The sequence below is a fragment of the Mixophyes fleayi genome, chromosome 1 (assembly GCF_038048845.1).
Source record: "Mixophyes fleayi isolate aMixFle1 chromosome 1, aMixFle1.hap1, whole genome shotgun sequence".
Taxonomy (NCBI): domain Eukaryota; kingdom Metazoa; phylum Chordata; class Amphibia; order Anura; family Limnodynastidae; genus Mixophyes; species Mixophyes fleayi.
In genome coordinates this window covers 283,139,385-283,158,762 of record NC_134402.1, presented here as the reverse complement: position 1 = coordinate 283,158,762, position 19,378 = coordinate 283,139,385, and the positions used below count along the sequence as shown (strand labels likewise).

Genomic DNA, 19,378 nt, shown 5'->3' with positions numbered 1-19,378 from the left:
GCTCCTATCCATGTGGGAATGCACATCACTAACGTTGCCGCAGCTGCATATAACCTATTCCTTTCTTAGGGCAAGATGGGTGATTGAGGAATGCTTTATCTTATCATACCAAAGTGATTCCTCTGTTAAAACACTGCATGTATCCTATTTAGATCAACGTTTTCAAATCACAAAATTTGTGCCTGACTGATGCTACTGTTCTTTTACCATAAATCATTATTTAATCTGGTAGGCTTGAAAAACAAATAGTTTTAGTGCTTATTGGCAGTCTTAATTAAAAGTAGCAGACGTGTAACCAATTTCACTCAAAGCTGAAACCTGCATAGTTTAGAACACTAGAAATTAATGTAATTTTTGACTAAGTAACTCACCAAAGACTATATCAGCTAAATCAATGCTGATCCTTTAATAGGATCGACCTGTTAAAATACAAGGTCAGAACAATTACTTCTGTCTTAAAGGAATGCAGTGACTACCGAATGCCTTGGACAACTCCAAGTAGCCTATGATTTGCCACTTGTACAATCCTGCAATACATAACATAGTTGTACAGGAAACACTAATCACTAATCCAATATAGGAATTAAAAATATTCAGCAAAAACTTGTAGAGAAGACACAAATAATCCAAATAGCAAAACTTCCTTTGTAATGATGCCTTTCATGTTTTGCAACACACAGATTTCTAATGATATCCCAAGTCCACAACATTCTGTAAGTGTATCCCTATACTAATGTTTTGCATATACCCAGCAAACAAATTTCAGAAAGCAGATTAAACTTTGAACCAGTGGTCAAAGTGGAAATTTAGAAGTGCTGGTATGGAACTTTAAAATGAACGACCAGGGGCCTGGGTGCAGCCTAGCCCACCACCCTCCCCCCCCCAACGTTTTAGAGATTTTGATAAAATGAAACTAATTTTAGATTAATTTTAACACTATATAGTAGAATATAAAACATATTAAATTATGTAAAGCAGGGTTCGGCCCAGCACGACTGTAAATGTGGCCCAGCAGGAGTTTTGGTTGTGGCAAGGGGGCAGCACTGTTAATGAAAAAAAAAATCCTGAAAAAAAAAAAAAAAAAGAAAAGAAAATATACTTACCTTGCGGTCACGTCAGCTGGCGCTCCGGCTCCCTCCCTGGTCTCCTCCTCCGTGCAGCGCTCGCAATGAATGTCGGGGGTGACGTCATCACACCCGATATCCATTGCGTAGCGCAGCACAGAGGAGTCACCCGCGCGAACTATCAGCAGCAGTGAAAGATTATCCAGTATCTTATTGTTGTTACTCTGAATTTGGACTTTCTGCACCATGCAATTATGAACTAGCTGTGTTCTCTGTATGTATCCAATATAAATATTAAGAGATGATTGTATTTTTAATATTTGAAACCATTTTAAATGTGCAGTGCTGAGTAGGGTGAAAATATCACCCACTGTTACCCTCATCGGAGGCTGCTCCATGAGCCATTTTTCCCGCCACCCTATCTTTAAATCTCTGTATATATCTATTAGTCCTCCTGATGCTACCTATATCGGTGACCATTTCAAACTGGCCAATAAAAAAAATGATTCATGGGTGCAGAAAGAGAGGGAAAAAAAGTTTTTGGCATTTAATTCCCCGAACCCCACTAAGGGGCAGATGCAGGTAAGTTAAATTGTAGCTGGTAATGGGACTACTGCTTTAATCATGATTCTGCAACAGGTTTCCTAACTCTTACTAACTTTATTTCCAAGTAAGTTTAATATGTTAACTATGTTTTCTATGGTTTTTTGGATGATCAGCTATCGTTCGTGTTAGTGTATTTTATGTGCGGCCCAAACCAACTCGTCGTCTTCTAATGTGGCCCAGGGAAGCTAAAAGGTTGGACACCCCTGATGTAAAGCTATTCACCTTGTGTCCCCCACCTCTCTTGTGTCCAATTACCTTTCCTCTGTGTCCCACCACCTCTCCCTCCTGTATCCTTTGTGTACTTACATTTTCCCTCGTATCTCCATATTATTAAAACTTTCCAAAATATCTCCCTTATATCTTCCATGTTACCATTTACCTTTCCCTTATCTGTTTCTTTTCTCTGTTCCTACGTGCCCCTATCTTCATTGCAGGTATCCCCCTCTCTCTCTCCCTGTTCTCCCCTGTGCCTCACATCCTGCTTCTCTTGCTCCTCACTTCCTCCCATCTATCACTGTTCCTGCTCCAGTTATTCCATTACTAGATAATTCACACTTTTGCCCCTCCAAAATAACACTGCACCCTCCTCCATCACACTGTGCCCCTCTCCATATCATTCTCTGTGCCCCCCTCCACATCTCTCACCAATCATATTACACAGTGCTGTACAAATGATATGTAGTCATTCACATTACTCCCTGCCCAATCAGAGCTTACACTCTAAATGACCTGCACTCTCTATTCAACTTCCGCCCCATCTCTCTCTGCCGTTTGCCTCAAAGCTCCTTGAGCAGATTTTCTACAACTGCCTTGCCAACTTCCTTTCTTACCATTCCCTCCTAACTCCTCTTCAATCAGGTTTTGTTTCCTTCCACTTCACTGAAACTGCCCTCACCAAGCTCACGAATGGCCTTCTCGCTGCCAAATCCAAGAGCATCTACTCATGCTCTTGGATCTCTCCGCCACTTTTGACACAGTGGACCACATTCTTCTCCTGCAAATCCTACACTCATCATCAACATTTATTTATATTGCGCCAGCATATTCTGTAGCACTTTACAATTGGGAACAGACATAGTAATAAAACAATACTGGGTAATACAGACAGACAGAGGGTTCTGCTCGTAAGCTTACAATCTATTACACTTCTTTGGCCTGTGTAACACGGTTCTCTCCTGGCTGACCTCATACCCTTCTGATCGCTCATTCTCCGTCTCTACCAAACCTTTTCTCCATCCCACTTATGTTACTTGTTGGCATCTCCTCAGGATCTGTTCTTGGTCCCCTCCTTTTCTTTAACACTTCTAAAACTGAACTGATCGTGTTCCTACCCTTCCTCTCCCCCATGTCAGCTCACCTCCACTGATCTCTCTCTCTGTTGACAATATTGCCCTATTCTCTGTCCACCCTGTTCACTGCCTAGGAGTTATCCTTGACTCTTCCCTCTCTCTCAGTCAACACAATCCATCTCCCAATCTGTCTTACACTAGAGGCAAGTTAGACCCTTATCCACTCGCTTATCTCTCGTCTGGACTATTGCAACCTCCTTCTCATTGGTCTCCCCTTCTCCAGCGTCTCCCTACTTCAATCCCTCCACAACACCGCTGCTGTCCAATTTTTATTTCCCGCCATTCCACATCTGAGTCCCCTGGCAGTCTCTTCACTGGCTCCCTCTCCACTAGAGTCCAGTTCAAACTTCTTACCTTCACATTTAATGCTCTAACCCAAACCTCTCTCCCCTACGTCTCCACTCACTCCTTACCTCCTCACTCTCATGTCTCCAAGACTTCTCCTGTACGTCTCCCCTCCTTTGGAATTTACTCACTCTTCCAATCAGACTCTCTACCTACCCACAAAACATCAAGCAGGCTCTTAAAACCCACTTCTTCCTCAAAGCCTATCAGCTCACCCCAGCTCCCCTGGTCTCACCCCCGTTCATTTGCCCCTCCCTCGTGAGCAGGGCCCTCTTTCCTTGTGTCGTCCTTCCTCCACTTTCGCTACCACCAGCATGCCTATTGCTTCCCTCCCCTTCCCAATTAAGCACTCTGATCCTGGTTCCTGCACCCTCTATACCAAGTACAATCTTAGCTAGTGCTGTTTTGCTCGCTTTATTTCCATGCCTTACACTTTTGGGAGAGATACACCCCCCCCCCCCCAGTTACTTTGTTTTGTCCATATTGTAGTTATGTGCCTTTATTGTCATTGTACTGTTTTGCCCGGTTCTTTCAAGTTATGTCTTACTGTATATTCTCTGTACGGTGCTAGGGACCCCTTGTGATGCTTTATCAATAAATGGATAATAATAATGAAAATAATATGGTGTTAAATATTGCCCAAAAACAAAGTTTTTCCTAGCCAGTAGCTTACCTCATTTTCAGTATGAAGGTCGACCTCACCTACACACTGCATGGAACTGAAGAAGCTGCTGAACTGCTCATTGATTTTTTCTACCAAATGCTTTAAAGGCGTGAGCCAATCTTCCTTCACCTGCACAAAATTGAAGCCAATTAATAACAAGAATAAAATATCATTATGGAAAAGAGCATTACTTGAACATAAGATGAATAACTTTTGTATTCACTTGACAATGTCTGTATGCTCTTTAAGCTTCATTTAAAGGGTTCAATTTGTTATCTCACTAACTTTATGTACACACATGCGTTTTTTAATCCGTTTTAAAACGTATGTAAAGTGCATAAACTTTTAAAATCCATTTTATTTTTATCATCTTTTCATACTTTTTAATTTATACAGTTTATATTTCTTCTTTATCTATCTTATCTGCATTAGCAGTCTGACAGCGAAGGCAGAAGGCCCATCCGAAAGCATCTCTGAGCGTTCAAGTAGGTGCTGTGGAAGATGTTAAGAAACAGCTCAGTATATTAGCAGATATTAATTTAATTTTCATGAACAATATTAAGTGGAAGTTGCTCAAATCAATTTATAGACTCATAACAGGTGCTTGAAAGGGTGGGGTTATCCTAAAAGCAACAAACACAGAGAAAAATCCCCAAGCACACTGCTATAGTCAGCAAAGGACCTGCCATTTCTACTGTAAGTAAAAATGCAAGAGTCTCAGTTGCACACATTTGCAAATGTATGCTAAAGCCACCTGCCACTCCACGGCGCTTTTTCAGGATATAGCAGTGTCCTGGGGGATTTTTCTCTGTATTAAATTTTATGAGTTAACTAAGGTCCGTAAAAAAACCTTGGCCGAGAGATCAGGAAAATAAGTCAACCTTTGAGAGATACCGGTTTGAAGAGCAGAATAATCAATTACATCTCTCAACATACCATAATGAATGGTGATAGCTTGTCTTTCAGGGAGTAGGGAGAACATCACTAGGTCTAAAGGGTTACTCCAATTAGAGTCAAAAAAAGCCTGGAGGACCCCACTAATAGAGTGTTGCGCTTGCAGAAATATCATCGGATAGGCCTATACCATCTCATATTTCTTGGAAGCCTCAGATAATGTCAAAAGTCTCCATTCATGACTATTAATTAAATGAGATATAGTGGTTACACCTCCAGTTTGCCAAATTGCAAATGGGTAGGCTGCTGTACTTCTGTGAAAATCAGTATTCTGAATCAAAAGGGAGATGAACAGATTTATATGCATTTAAGTTATGTTTGTATCGGATGATATGCCATAATTTCCAAGTGGTCTACAGGAGTGGGTTATCTTTGATTTTTGTGTGTAATTTCCTGATCACGCAAGTGTAAGAGTGTTTTTAAGTCAACATTGGGTGTAAATTGACGTTCAAGGAGGGTGTTGGCATATACACTTGGTCACTCAACCAGTCCCGTAAATAGCGGAGAACAGCCGTGTAATTATATGAAACAACATTGGAGAAATCAATACCTCCATTATTCCTGTGCTTTTGCAATTTCCCCAAGCTGATTCTTGGTCTTGTCCCTTTCAAATAAACTTTTTAAAAAGAAAGTCCAAATGTGTCAAGTCTCATTTAAATCAGTAAAAGTTGCAGACATTGGATAAGATAAAAAAGGCGAGGAAAGAAGACCCATTTTATTAAGTTAGCCCTTCCAAAGACAGAAGTAGATGGCTCAAGCCCCCTAACTCGTTTTCCAAACCTCTAATTGCCCTAGAAAAATTGATGTGATATAGGTGTGATGAATTCCCAAATAAGAGATTTGATGGCTGGCCCAGTATAACCCAGTAGACCAGGGGTCGGCAACCCCCGGCACGCGTGCCAGACATGGCACGCAGACATCTTTGTCTGGCACGCTGGCGCTCAGCAGCTGCATCAGTAAAGCAACAAAGGATGGCCAAAATAGAGCCCGTGTAAGTGGCATACTATCTATTGGGGGCACAACTATGTGGCATTCAATGTAATGGGGGCACAACTATGTGGCATTCAGTGTAATGGGGGCACAACTATGTGGCATTCAGTGTACTGGGGGCACAACTATGTGGCATTCAGTGTACTGGGGGCACAACTATGTGGCATACTATTTATTGGGGCACAACTATGTGACATACTATTTACTGGGGGCAGAATTATGTGACATTATATTAATTTGGGCATCTACTTTGCCATAATTTGAACTGGGGCACTACTGTGTCTAACGTTTATTTGTTGATCCCATTACTATTATGATATTAGCATCATAAAATAAGACAATATATAAATATATAACACACAACTGGGCTTGACTAGATTTTGGCCAGCACACTGATAGAAAAAGGTTGCTAACCCCCGCAGTAGACATTCCCCAGGAAGGACGACTCACGACGGCTTTGAGATATAGGGCTGTGGATTTGTCCATGTTCACCGTAAAACAGGATACCAGGCCAAATTCCTTAATGCTCTCCAGGATTGTACAGAGTGTGTGTTGCGGGTTAGTGATGTAAAGCAGTAAGTTATCGGCAAATGCTGTAATTTATATTTGTTTTTTTACCAACATTTATACCCAGAAATTCAGGTCAATCCTGCAAAAGGCATGAAAGCAGGTCTAATGCAAGAGTAGAAAAAAAATAATAATGGCGAAAGAGGGCAGTCCTGCAGGGTTCCTCATTCCATATTAATTCCCACACTTTTAGTGATCTTTAGCAGAATTGCAGTTGTGGAATTAGTATAAAAATATTCTCATTTGAACAAAGGTAAGATCAAAAATCGCAATTAAAAATCACAAAGGTGAGGCCAGATCATTGTGTCAAAGGTCTTTTTAGTATCTAAACTTAACAGCCTATTAGGGGTGTCCACATTGTGAGATGAATGGATCCCCTTGACCAAATGGCGTCCCTTCACGAAGCACAACTGATGGTCGGTGAGAAAGTCTGGTAGAATCATCTGCCACCCAACAGCTAGTATTTTGAACTTCCACAATTTTAAGGTGTGACAAACTCTAAATATATGGTGATCACAATAAACTGGAATAATAATATGGAGATAGAAGCTGCTGCAGTATTGTCTAAAACTTTACAATTTTCCGAGTGCTGTCTTTCACTATTTTGGTTTCATCAAAGTACAACAGTTGTCCCAATGAAAGGAAATCCTTACAGTATCAAATGGTTAAGATATTACTTTGAATTTATGCTTTCAGTCAACATGCAATGTAACTATATACAAAAGAACCCATTCATATTTATCTATATAAATATGTCTTTGTTCTAATTGAGAGGCAATTACACAAACTATTGTAAGGAACTTCAACTATACCCTGGTAATACTGCCAATTAATCTGCATTTCTCCAATTAGAATTCTAGATGAACATAGCGGCTCATTTTATCTTACCTTTGTTATGTTTTGTCTATATGTAGTCAACTCATTTTTCTTTCTGTCAACTTCCACTGTCATGTCTTCTATTTCTCGTGTTCGTTTGGCATAGTCTTCTACAACCTTAAGCAAAGCAGCACAGGGAAAAATTCAGACAAGAACACCTACTAACAGACATTTAGATACATTAACAAATACATTGCTTATATTATTTTTAGGGGTTTGCGTATTAGAAGCAAATGCTAGATAAAATGACACATGGCAACACAAACATATGACAGTTGCCAGGTTAAGCACAGAAATTTGTGGTACAAGGGAACAGTATGTTCTGTTCTTTCTTAAAGACTCTACTTAAAATTCTAATAGATTCAAATTCTGGCATTTCAAACATATTGTTCCTGCTGCCTAGCTTATTATTACTGAGCTTTAATACAGCGTGGGAGGGTAAGTACGATCAGAAAAACTAGACAACATACAGAAGAATTGACGCCTGTGAAGCAAGAGGCTCTGGACCGTTCTTCATTTAGCACAGCATCTATTTCATCCAGGGTACTCGGAAGTGACTGGAAAGCCTGAAAAAAAAAAAAAAGAAAATGGAGAAAATTACCTTACTATTAGTATAAAACATCCATTACATTTGCAAGCCTAGCAGTCATAACATCATGTGCATAGAGAACAATGTGGCACCATGTCCCACACAAACTGAAGAAATGAGTACATTCATAAGCATGCTGCCAGTTTTGATTGAGAGAAAAATACAACGATCTTTAAAAGGCATATAAGTGGTTTATTGAAGTGGACATTAGAAATCACAGAAGTGAAACGACCCAGGCTTCTACACAATCAACTTCTCACTTTCAGGACTATTTCTGCTGAAATAACAATAAAATACGATTTAGAATTTAAAATGCAACTCCCCCCCCCCCCCCCCAAAAAAAACCCCATAACAAAACAGAACTGTGTTTTATTATATGTACAATACATACAGGGATAGATACAAATGTGTAACTTTCCCTCACTAGGTTCATTCTTGCAAAATGGCAGATACTATTAAAATAAGCATCATATATACATGTGACATTTGTGTTTATTTCAAGGTTTTCTCTATACTGCAACAGAAGCTTATCACAAAGAAAAGAAAACATTCTGAATCATATTAATATTTCAAAGAAATTCCAAAAGCGGATATACATATTAATATGGTTTATTGTGGCGCATACAATACCAGCACCAACAATGAATTAGAAACAATGAGCAATGTTCTACGTAATATGAAACAAGGGATAAGTCAAGGGGTCATTAGTCCAGAATATCACTGGGGAATGATCTTTCACAGCTCATAACAACAGATAAAGGAAATGTACTTTCTCATACTGGAGTGAGGATACACATTTTTATGGTTTCATAAGATAAAAAAAAAACACTGTAAGGACAAACAGTTATAAACATTGAATAGTTAATTGTTGCCAGTTTCCAATGCATTTTTAAACAACTTGATCATACATCTATATGAAGAAAAATAAACCTAATGAGTTTAAAACAATAATATATGTAGACAAGGAATACATTTCGTTAGATGCATACAGAACAGCAGTGGCACAAAAACTGTGGAAAAAGTTAGTGACAAGCTGACCTTAAGCTAGTATCACACAGGAACTTGGTATTGGCAATCGATGCATGATGTATTGTAGTATTTATACAGTAACTAACATCTTTAGAGTTTAAGGGGGGTATTCAATTGTCCGCGGGGTCGAGCGCAGAAAAACTATTACCGTTAATACGGTAATCTCTCGCTGGATTTCAGCTTGCAGCTCCCGAGCTGCAATCCAGCGTGTAAATTACCGTATTAACGTTTTTTCCGCGCAGGATTACCGTTATTACGGTAATCCTGCGCGGTCCGTGGGATTTTCAGCAATCCTGCGGACAATTGAATATGCCCCTAAAGATTTAATGATTCGAGGTTTGAATACTAAACACACTTTTTCTAACAATCTGGATCTTAAATATAAGTTAATTCTATGTCACTTCTCATTAATGCTTTTTCTAGCAAGCAACGCTAAAATGACCAGCAAACTCTATTTTTCGGCTTTCTTTTTACGTTTATTTTATTTATACACTAGTGCCATATTTGTGTTGGTTTTACAGCTTAATGCAATATTAAGTTACTTTTAACCACAGCCATATATATCGGTGTAAGGACTGACTGCAACTTAGTTTTAAAATCCCAATGGTGGGCTTCTGGAAAACAAGGAAAGAAAACTACATGAATATTTAAACAAATAAAATATTTATAAACAATTTTTTCTTTAAAAACAGACAATCATTAAATGTGTGCTCTATTTATAAGGCTAGTTCCTATTCTACATTTTATTTTACCCACTTCAACTCAATTTTAATATACTATTACTTAAAACCAGGGCCGTCAAGAAGGGGGGGTAGGTGGATACTAATTACCCGGGCCCGGTCATGCCAGAGGGCCTGGGCCCTCACCGCCGACCTTTTTTTTTTTAAACCTAGAATTTCTATCTTCTTATCTTTTTTTTTTAGGGGGGGTGGTATCGCATCCTTTGTTGGTGGGGGGAGCAGGGTACTTAACAAAACAAAAAAATACTCACATGATCGCAGTGCCGGCGTCCCTCTTCCCTGCTCTGTTCGCACTGAATGTCAGGCATGACGTCATCACGTCACGCCCGACATTCAGTGAGTAGCGGCGCAGAGAGGACCCAGCAAGAAGACAGAAGAGAAGAAAAGAAAAGAGATGAAAGAAGCCAATACAAAAGGTAAGTAAAGGAACTGAGGAAAGCAGAAAGGCACTGAAGGGGGGGGGGGCACAGTGTGATGAAGAAGAATGGGGGGCATAGTGTGATGAAGGGGGGAAAAGCAGCATGGAGGGAGCAGTGTGATCATAAGGAGGCGCAGTGTGGTCGTGATGAAGGGGCACAGTGTGATCATAAGGAGGCACAGCGTGGTGCTGATGAAAGAGCGCAGTAATGTGTGTGTGATGGCACAGGGGTTTTGTTGCAATGTAGTGTGTATGATGGCACAGGGGGCTTGTGGCAATGTGTGTGTGAGGTAGGTGGTGGCTAATTAATGCGTGCTATTTTGTTTGTGGGGTGATGGTGGGGCAATTTAATAGTGGGGACTATAAAATTAAGATGGGGTGGTTTGGGGGCTACTGAATGTGGGGGTGTTTGGGGAGAATGAGGTCTCTATTAAATGTGACTATGAATTATTTAATAGCAGTGATGGTTGCGGGAAATAGGTATATTTATGAAATTTAAATACTATTAATTTATTGCTGTGGCTGTTTGGAGGGAGGGAAATAGTATTCTCATTTAATAAATAAACCTATTATTTTAAATGTTGGGGCTGGAGGTAGGCCTAATTATTAATCGTGGGTGCTATTGATTTAACGCCAGGGCTAGTTGGAGTTTTCTAAATGCACCCATTTTTTTCCCCAAATTGGGCCCCCAACATTACAGGATCCAGACAAGCTGCAACTAAAGAAACCTGCAGCCAAAAGGTGGTGAAAGTGACAAGAACAGGTAAGAGAGAGCAGGATAGTCTGCGAAATGTTGTGATTCTAGGGGGACAATCCCAATATTTGGAGACTGTTCTGCCCAATGTAAGGGGTAGGCCAAGACTGAACTCTTTATGTACACACTACATTCTTTATATACTACACTATGGTGCTATATGTCCTGAAAGTCAGGAGTGCTGGGACATATGTCACGCTCCGGCGAGTGTGCACTGCACCCTTGTGCCAATGGTGTACACAACAGTGCAGTTTTATTTCTGTAGAAGGGTGGCCTAGCGCTTTTCACCTGCTAGCCACGCCCCAATGATGCATAGCCACTCCCCCAAGTGTATGAACACACCCACACTTTTGCTATGCTCAACTATAAGGGGGGCCCCATGATGTTGTTGTGCTGCGGCCCTGAATTCCTCTTGGCAGCCCTGCTTATAATGATTAAATAATGCTAACAAACATGAAGTCACCCAGCTCCTGTGCAAAATAGATATATGCATTTACAAAGACATAATTTAGAACACCTAGGGGTAAATGTATTAACCTCCGGTTTCGGGTTGAAGAAACCGGAGGTTAATACATTTACCCCCTAGTCTGCCTAATTGTTGTGAAAATTGCCTGTGGTCTCCTGTGTGGGTGGGTATACTGACTAGTATGCCAAGAAGCTGGATACACACTAATGCAAGCATACTTCAGATGCAATGTTTCTAACGATTTCAACACGATTGAAAGTCCTGATGAGAATGCCGATTCATGAGTACACACCTACACAATTTACCTTCAGATCTGTGATCTTCATCTGTCATAACAATCTGCTGAAAATCCACCATTACATCGTTGATAGTGATTTTTAGGAAGTTTATAAATCCAAATCAACATATGTGATGTGTTTTGGTACGGTAAAACATTGCAAAAGTGTATACGCTTTCAAGATCCTATCTGACCAAATGGTTGTGAATCGTGTTATCTGCACAATAATTGCATAGGTGTATACCCAGCTTTGTCAAACAGACTAGAGATGTCAGGAGTGAACCTGAAACTTCTTACATACAAAGCATGCTCTGGCATTAAGGTACAAGCTCATAATGTGCCGTTTCATCTGTTGTGTCAGCTTTTTTTGTAGAATTAATATTTTTACATATTGATCAAAACATGAGTAACTACAAACCAAACCAAAAAAGGATCATATGCATTTGATATAGAGTGGCAATGTGCTCACAGTTGTTTCTAGATTTTTTTTATTTTGGCAAAGCATCTGTGATATTTTCCAGGGTAGTCTGTTTCCTGTAGTTCATTTTGAAAAGCACTGAACACTTTATTGCACTCATTAAGAATAAAACTGGAAAACAAAAAGCATACAAGGATGAGCTCCTGTCATTTAAAGAATGGCCTAATACATTTATGAAGTTACTAGCTATATCTGTCATCAATGTATGATAAATATTCCAAGTAAACATCAAGAATGGTTGTACCTTCCACATCAATGCAAAAACATTTCATTTTGCGAAAGAAAAATCCTCCTAGCAGCAGGATGGACACTAAGAAAAAGTTAAGATTCTTTCCCCACAGGCCACACTGCTTTGCCTCACCAACTAAATCAGTTTAGAGTCAGAAGTGGGAAAAGCCTTGTCAACAAAAAAAAAAATAATCAGAAAATGCTTCTGTGAGAAGAGGGTTTCACAAAAATCCATTTTATTGTTTCCTTAGGATACACAGCACTGCGGGGACTACTTTACGAAGTTCCAGAAGTGATGAAGGCACTAAAGTGTCCTAAAGCCTCAAAGTACCTGATGGATGCAGCCACAGTTATCTTGTGGAATTTTGTCAACATATGCACAGAAGACTATGCAGCTATCTGGAGAGTAGCTTCCCTAAGAAATTAGATTCTTGGAGAAGACCTAGAACTACGTCCCAAAGTCCTATGGGAAGGTTATATTGGTGGCAACATAACTCTCCCATGAACTGGGACAAAACAAAAAGCAGGGACCTGGCCCTTTATTGAGCTCAAGCTGAGTTTCTGATCCAGTCCAGATGAAAGAAAACCAAGAAGCCCATCAGGGGGTAAAAAAAGCAAGAATGGCATGTCTTCTTACACTACTGGTAAGCTTTCAAGGTAGGATGGTAAATGTGAATGGAAGATGGCCTTAAGCCTTCAGTGGTGTGAATTAGCTCTCAAAACTTCAGGCTCAACAGCCATGCCATTAGCCAGTCAGTGGCAGGAAACAAAGGTGGAATAAGGACTGTGATGGAGTGTAAAGCACCACGGAATGTCAGCAAGATTGACTATGTCTGTGCAAACAAATACACAGAAAATCTTGACGATGGCAACAAGAATGGTGGATCCGCTTATCATCTGAGGTAAGGGAGCCAAAGGAGGAAATACATAATTAGTTAACAATGGAAACATGGCACCTCTCAGGCATTAGTGTTGACTGCCGAGATCAATCGACCGAGTGTTTCACTTTGTGACAGGATGCCATCATGTTCTGCATCATCAATGGTCACAAATCTGTTTAATTGCCTCTTGCAGTAGACCTCACTTTCCTCAGTCGACATGTTAGACTGAGAAAGTCGGTCAACAATTTTTTTAAACCTGTAATGTGTACTACCAAAAGAGCTGGCACATCTTGTTCAGCCTATGTCAGGATCCTTTCCCTCTGCCTCTGTGCGGAGTACAGTCATGGTGATTTATATTATGCTGTGTCATGGTCTGACAATTCAGTAGTCCAATGAGTGCTTGACATACCATTTAACCACAATCAAAAAGCTGTTGGCTTTTAGGTTACGTTTCTGATAAAATGCTGTAAAGGAGATTTAAAGAACAATTAAAATCACTTTCACACTAATACTATATATGTAATACATATACTATTTGAGTGGAAACATATACTTGAATTAAATTAAAGATTTATGCTAAACTTAAATATGTGCATCTTTTTCACATCTAGGCAGCAAGTTTGCCTGTTATGGGTGAGGAACTCCTTTAACTAAAAACGGACAGACAATGAATCATAGGCTTGTGGATTGGTAATTTATACACGGGCAGGACCAACAAATCAAAAGTCTACAGTCTTTGCTTTTTGACCTGTATCAGATGCCATTAAAATATTGCCCTAAAGAGGTCAAGGGAGCTTCAAAGGTCTTGTTTTATTAAGCATTTTTTCAGATGTAACATACAATACACAAGAATGGGGCAGGAAAGGACAAGTTAGGTTTTGTGTTTTTATGATGGAGCTATAGAAAAGATGACGGGGCAGCACGGTGGCCTAGTGGTTAGTACTTCTGCCTCACAGCACTGGCCTTATCAGTGCGAAGTTTGTATGTTCTCCCCGTGTTTGCGTGGGTTTCCTCCGGGTGCTCCGGTTTCCTCCCACAATCCAAAAACATACTAGTAGGTTAATTGGCTGCTATCAAAATTGACCCTAGTCTCTCTCTGTCTGTCTGTCTGTGTGTGTATGTCTGTTAAGGAATTTAGACTGTAAGCTACAATGGGGCAGGGACCGATGTGAATGAGTTCTCTGTACAGCGCTGAGGAATTAGTGGCGCTATATAAATAAATGCTGATGATGATGATGATGACGACAAGTCTAGCAAAAATGCATTATAGATGTAAAATATTATTTTGTGGAATATGCACCTTGCCAATGTTGATCCAATATTCTTGCCAGGGAAACAGATGTGCTTGAACAAGGGTAAGGTATAATTAACTATAGAGATCATCTGCTCATTAGATAATATAATTTACTTAGTTCTCGTCTCTGAAAACATGTATATTAGGTTCCCTCCACTGGGCAATGTGCAATTTCAAAGTTATACATATTGGCCAGAGGGTTTGTTACAGAATAATAAGATTGGTGCTTTAGGGACTGGAAGTCAGAGATTTTCTAATAGCAACTTAGATATGTCTAACCAAAATGCTGAGGCCTTAAGAGCAAGCCCACTTACATGTCAATTTGTCCCCTCTTCACTATAGCAACAGAAGTAGTAGAGAGCCAGTACCATATATGTTATGGAGCGGATGGTGCAACAGAAATGCTCTGTGAAAGAGCTTACGTGTCGTTAGCTACACTCCAACTTACTAAATGTCTTTATACAAAGTGTTACAGCATTTATGTCTTTTGATAAGAGACACCGCAATCATCATCAGCTATTTATATAGCGCCACTAATTCTGCAGCGTTGTACCGAGAACTCGCGCATGTCAGTCCCTGACCCATTGGAGTTTACAGTCTAAGTTCTCTAACATACACACACAGATTGAGAGAGATTAAAGTAAATTTAATAGCAGCCAATTAACCTACTAATTATGTTTTAGGAGTGTGAAAAGAAACCTGAAACACCTGGAGGAAACCCACACAAACACAGGGAGAACATACAAACACCACACAGATAAGGCCATGGTCGGGAATTGAACTCATGACCCCAGTGCTGTGAGGCAGACGTGCTAACCAAACAGTCTTCTCTACCTTGAAGGTGAAGCTCCTCTTTATGGTAAAATAGTGTTTACACGGAGAACAAATAATAGATATAATCCCCATCTCTAGTGGAGATTCTGCGTAGAATTCTCTAATTTGGGATCATTTTTGCATGCTTTAGTCAAAAAAAATATGACTTGTAATATATGGACAGTTTTCCAAACCTAAAACAGATAACCGTTTGGAAGGAAGACTACATAGTTAGTAAACAATAAAATCTGGTCATTTGCGATAAAACTGATTTCCTTTTCCCTCTACCCTACTGTCACCTCTCAAATGTGTATCATTTTAGATAGCCAAAGCCAATGCTTCAGTTGTCAGGACAAAGAGGGCTTGGGAGAGGTGAATATCTTGAGTCCTGCTCTATTCTTTGCTAAACACAGATGTTTGCAAACCTTGGAAGTTTGAGGGATGCTTTCCAGAAATTGTAATATGTCTTTAAAAGGTAGCTATGAAAGGAGCCCAGAACATCATGGATTGAATAAATAAAAACATGTCTGAACTGAAGTTATCAAATGCCTTCATGTCTAGTGCTAATATGCAAATTATTACAACCTATGTTGGCTTTTGAAATCAAAATGTATGTGTGTCAGATGTTATTTGAGACTTTTTAGCCGAGGATAAACATGACCTCTATCTTTCTAAGCTAGAGTTGATTTAAGCTGATCTGCCAGGATGGATCCGCTCTCGAATAGATTTTTATATTGAGGTCAAGTTAGGAGATCGAACCATAAAAGTTCATTTCTGGGAAGAAGGGATCTTACCTTGCATAATTTGATTAGAAAGTAAGTTTAATTTAGATGTCAGCTCCTCTATAATTATTTCATAAAACAAACTTGTGATGCCATCATGGTCAAAAGCTTTACCTCCCGTCTACTTTTTAGCTTCAGCTCAAATCTCCTTTTTGTTATCAGTGTTTATTTAATACTGAGAATGAGGACTTAATTTGGAGAGGTTACACTGCTCAAAGAAAAACGAAGTTATTGAGGCACAGAGTCCGTCCACACATGTAAAGACTCATAGAACATTTACCAAATCTAATTAATCCTGTACAGGTTTTACATAATCAGCCCTTCAGGTGTTAGCAGAAGTTTTTGCTTGCAGTTGTAATGCCTAAAGCCTATTAAGATAGGCATATCTACAAAACTTACATTTGGACCGCTGAGCGCTCTCTTTAGCTTTGTGAGATAGAGTTGAGAAGCTTAAGCTGTTTAATTCTACAGAAGTATCAGTCCTTCAATATGGGAATGATACTTGTGTGAGTGGGAGTAAAAATGTGTACTCGCTCAGGTTCCCGTTATACTCCCTCTAAACTTTGACAAGTAGTGGCACAGTCACTGTCTTCATGGACTTAGCAACTGTGCTTCCATGAATTCTCACTGGGAATCTGTACAAAAGAGGATTGAAGGCCAGTTTAAGATCACCTTCCCCATTAAAGACTTGTAAAAAAGCAGTTTAAGAGATCCAGCCTTTTAAAAAAATAAAAGAGGAGAATCAGTGTCTGTTTAGGTGCATGTGATGCAACATGGCAAGTAGTACATAACGTCCCTCTGAATCCAAGGATTTTTATATCCTAAAATAAAGGAAAAAAGTATATGAACAGAACTTGCAGTTGCCAAAGGTTAGCAGCCATTAGTACAGTGGTAACCACTAGGAGAAGGAACCCGCCACAGAAGTGAACTACATTGCATGTAGGGAACGTCAAAGTATCAGGTGATAGAAAGGGACCTTCCTCTACTTAGCACCCTAATGGCCTAATAGTCATTTAGCCAAGTACTTTAATGGGTACCCATTAGGGTTGGTAATCCCACATTACATCTGAAAGTTAGGAAAGAAATATACCGACGCACCAGATAATCATATACCCGGTCTATTATTGTAATATTTGTTATCATATGACTGGGTTGGTGCACCCTACACATGTTGGACTGATGTTCGCAAAGATAAGTAGAGAGTAGAAAACGTGTATATTAGGGGCACTCTATGATTATCTATTTATATAAAACATACATTTTAATGATTCATTTAAAACGATAGTAGAGTCCTAAAATAGTACCTTAGTACCACTAGTAGCGAAATAAAACCAAAGATAATAACCAAAATAAATTTATTAAAAAGGCAGAACCAACTGCCTAGCCTCGCTGTGTAATTTGTATTACAATTTCCCTAATTATATTATATCTGGGTAATATCAATCATCATGCTGTCCAGGTGTCTGACATAATAAGCAGATTAACCAAATCAGTGTAAACACTATTTTGAGGTGCAAGAGAGATAAACTATACCGTTACAAGCAGTTCCTATTTGCATACATATGATGTCATAAATCTAATGCAAATAGATAATATCCTCTCTATCGCACCTTATTGATAGGGAGAGAAACGATTTAATAAAGTTGAATACATAAATGCTAAAGACAAAATCAAAACCATCATATTTTCACCCGCTTATAAGATTGTTTGGTCTAAATTGTCTAATATAATAGGAGTTGGCAGCGTGATTATATTGTATCCCGTTTTACAGGACTGTAATCTCCTTTCTTGCAAGGAGTACCAAAATAGCTGCTATCTAGTACCACTCCCTTATAATATGAGTCTGATGTCCCTCTCAAGGTACTAGTTATAGCCATGATCCCCTATAGACGGGGCTGTGGGGTTGTGTTGATTGTTATATAATATCAGATCCACTCTATTCTATTTTGGCCCCTTTATATATTGAAGCATATCTCCCTAACTTTTACAGATAGTGGCTTGCCTTGTTAAAGCGAGTAAGCGAAACGCGCGTCGGCGTTCGCCTCGCTGTGTTGCTTATATGTGTGACTCATGCTGCCGCTATCTGTAAAAGTTAGGGAGATATGCTTCAATATATAAAGGGGCCAAAATAGAATAGAGGGGATCTGATATTATATAACAATCAACACAACCCCACAGCCTCGTCTATAGGGGATCATGGCTATAACTAGTACCTTGAGAGGGACATCAGACTCATATTATAAGGGAGTGGTACTAGATAGCAGCTATTTTGGTACTCCTTGCAAGAAAGGAGATTACAGTCCTGTAAAAACGGGATACAATATAATCACGCTGCCAACTCCTATTATATTAGACAATTTAGACCAAATAATCTTATAAGCGGGTGAAAATATGATGGTTTTGATTTTGTCTTTAGCATTTATGTATTCAACTTTATTAAATCGTTTCTCTCCCTATCAATAAGGTGCGATAGAGAGGATATTATCTATTTGCATTAGATTTATGACATCATATGAATGCAAATAGGGACTGCTTGTAACGGTATAGTTTATCTCTCTTGCACCTCAAAATAGTGTTTACACTGATTTGGTTAATCTGCTTATTATGTCAGACACCTGGACAGCATGATGATTGATATTACCCAGATATAATATAATTAGGGAAATTGTAATACAAATTACACAGCGAGGCTAGGCAGTTGGTTCTGCCTTTTTAATAAATTTATTTTGGTTATCATCTTTGGTTTTATTTCGCTACTAGTGGTACTAAAGTACTATTTTGGGACTCTACTATCGTTTTAAATGAATCATTAAAATGTATGTTTTATATAAATAAATATTCATAGAGTGCCCCTAATATACACGTTTTCTACTCTCTACTTATCTTTGCGAACATCTGAAAGTTAGTTGACTGGCACAAATTGCAACCTGGAAATGTAATATCTAAAAGCAAGTTAAATGTAATCTCAGCCAACTACATAAGGAGTAGTATTCTCAAGGCTAACCCTCAGAGCCCACTTTTGCGGGACTCTCATTCCATTCTGGCTAAGACCATGGATCTTGGCAGTTAAGGAGCAGCAATTTATGATGGTAAAGTGCACAGCAAAAGAAAAGTCTTAGAAACAGTGTGTCCCTTGCCTCCTTAAGATCTGAGTAACTGGAGTATGCTCTCTCTTAGTTAGGGTAAGTCCACAAAAAGTTGAACTCCCTAAAAA

At 39.3% G+C, this 19,378-nt stretch overlaps 1 protein-coding gene across 2 annotated transcripts in view; it reads right to left on the bottom strand.

Moving 5' to 3' along the window:
* Window positions 1-19,378, bottom strand: part of SMC5 (structural maintenance of chromosomes 5) — a 95,057-nt gene that overhangs the window by 11,718 nt on the left and 63,961 nt on the right. For both annotated transcript variants that reach the window (XM_075210972.1, XM_075210973.1), the window contains 3 exons: window positions 7,886-7,981; window positions 7,428-7,532; window positions 4,038-4,157 (listed from right to left, as the gene is read on the bottom strand). In XM_075210972.1, the coding sequence (XP_075067073.1) occupies window positions 4,038-4,157; window positions 7,428-7,532; window positions 7,886-7,981 (321 nt within the window). The remainder of the gene's footprint in view (window positions 1-4,037; window positions 4,158-7,427; window positions 7,533-7,885; window positions 7,982-19,378) is intronic.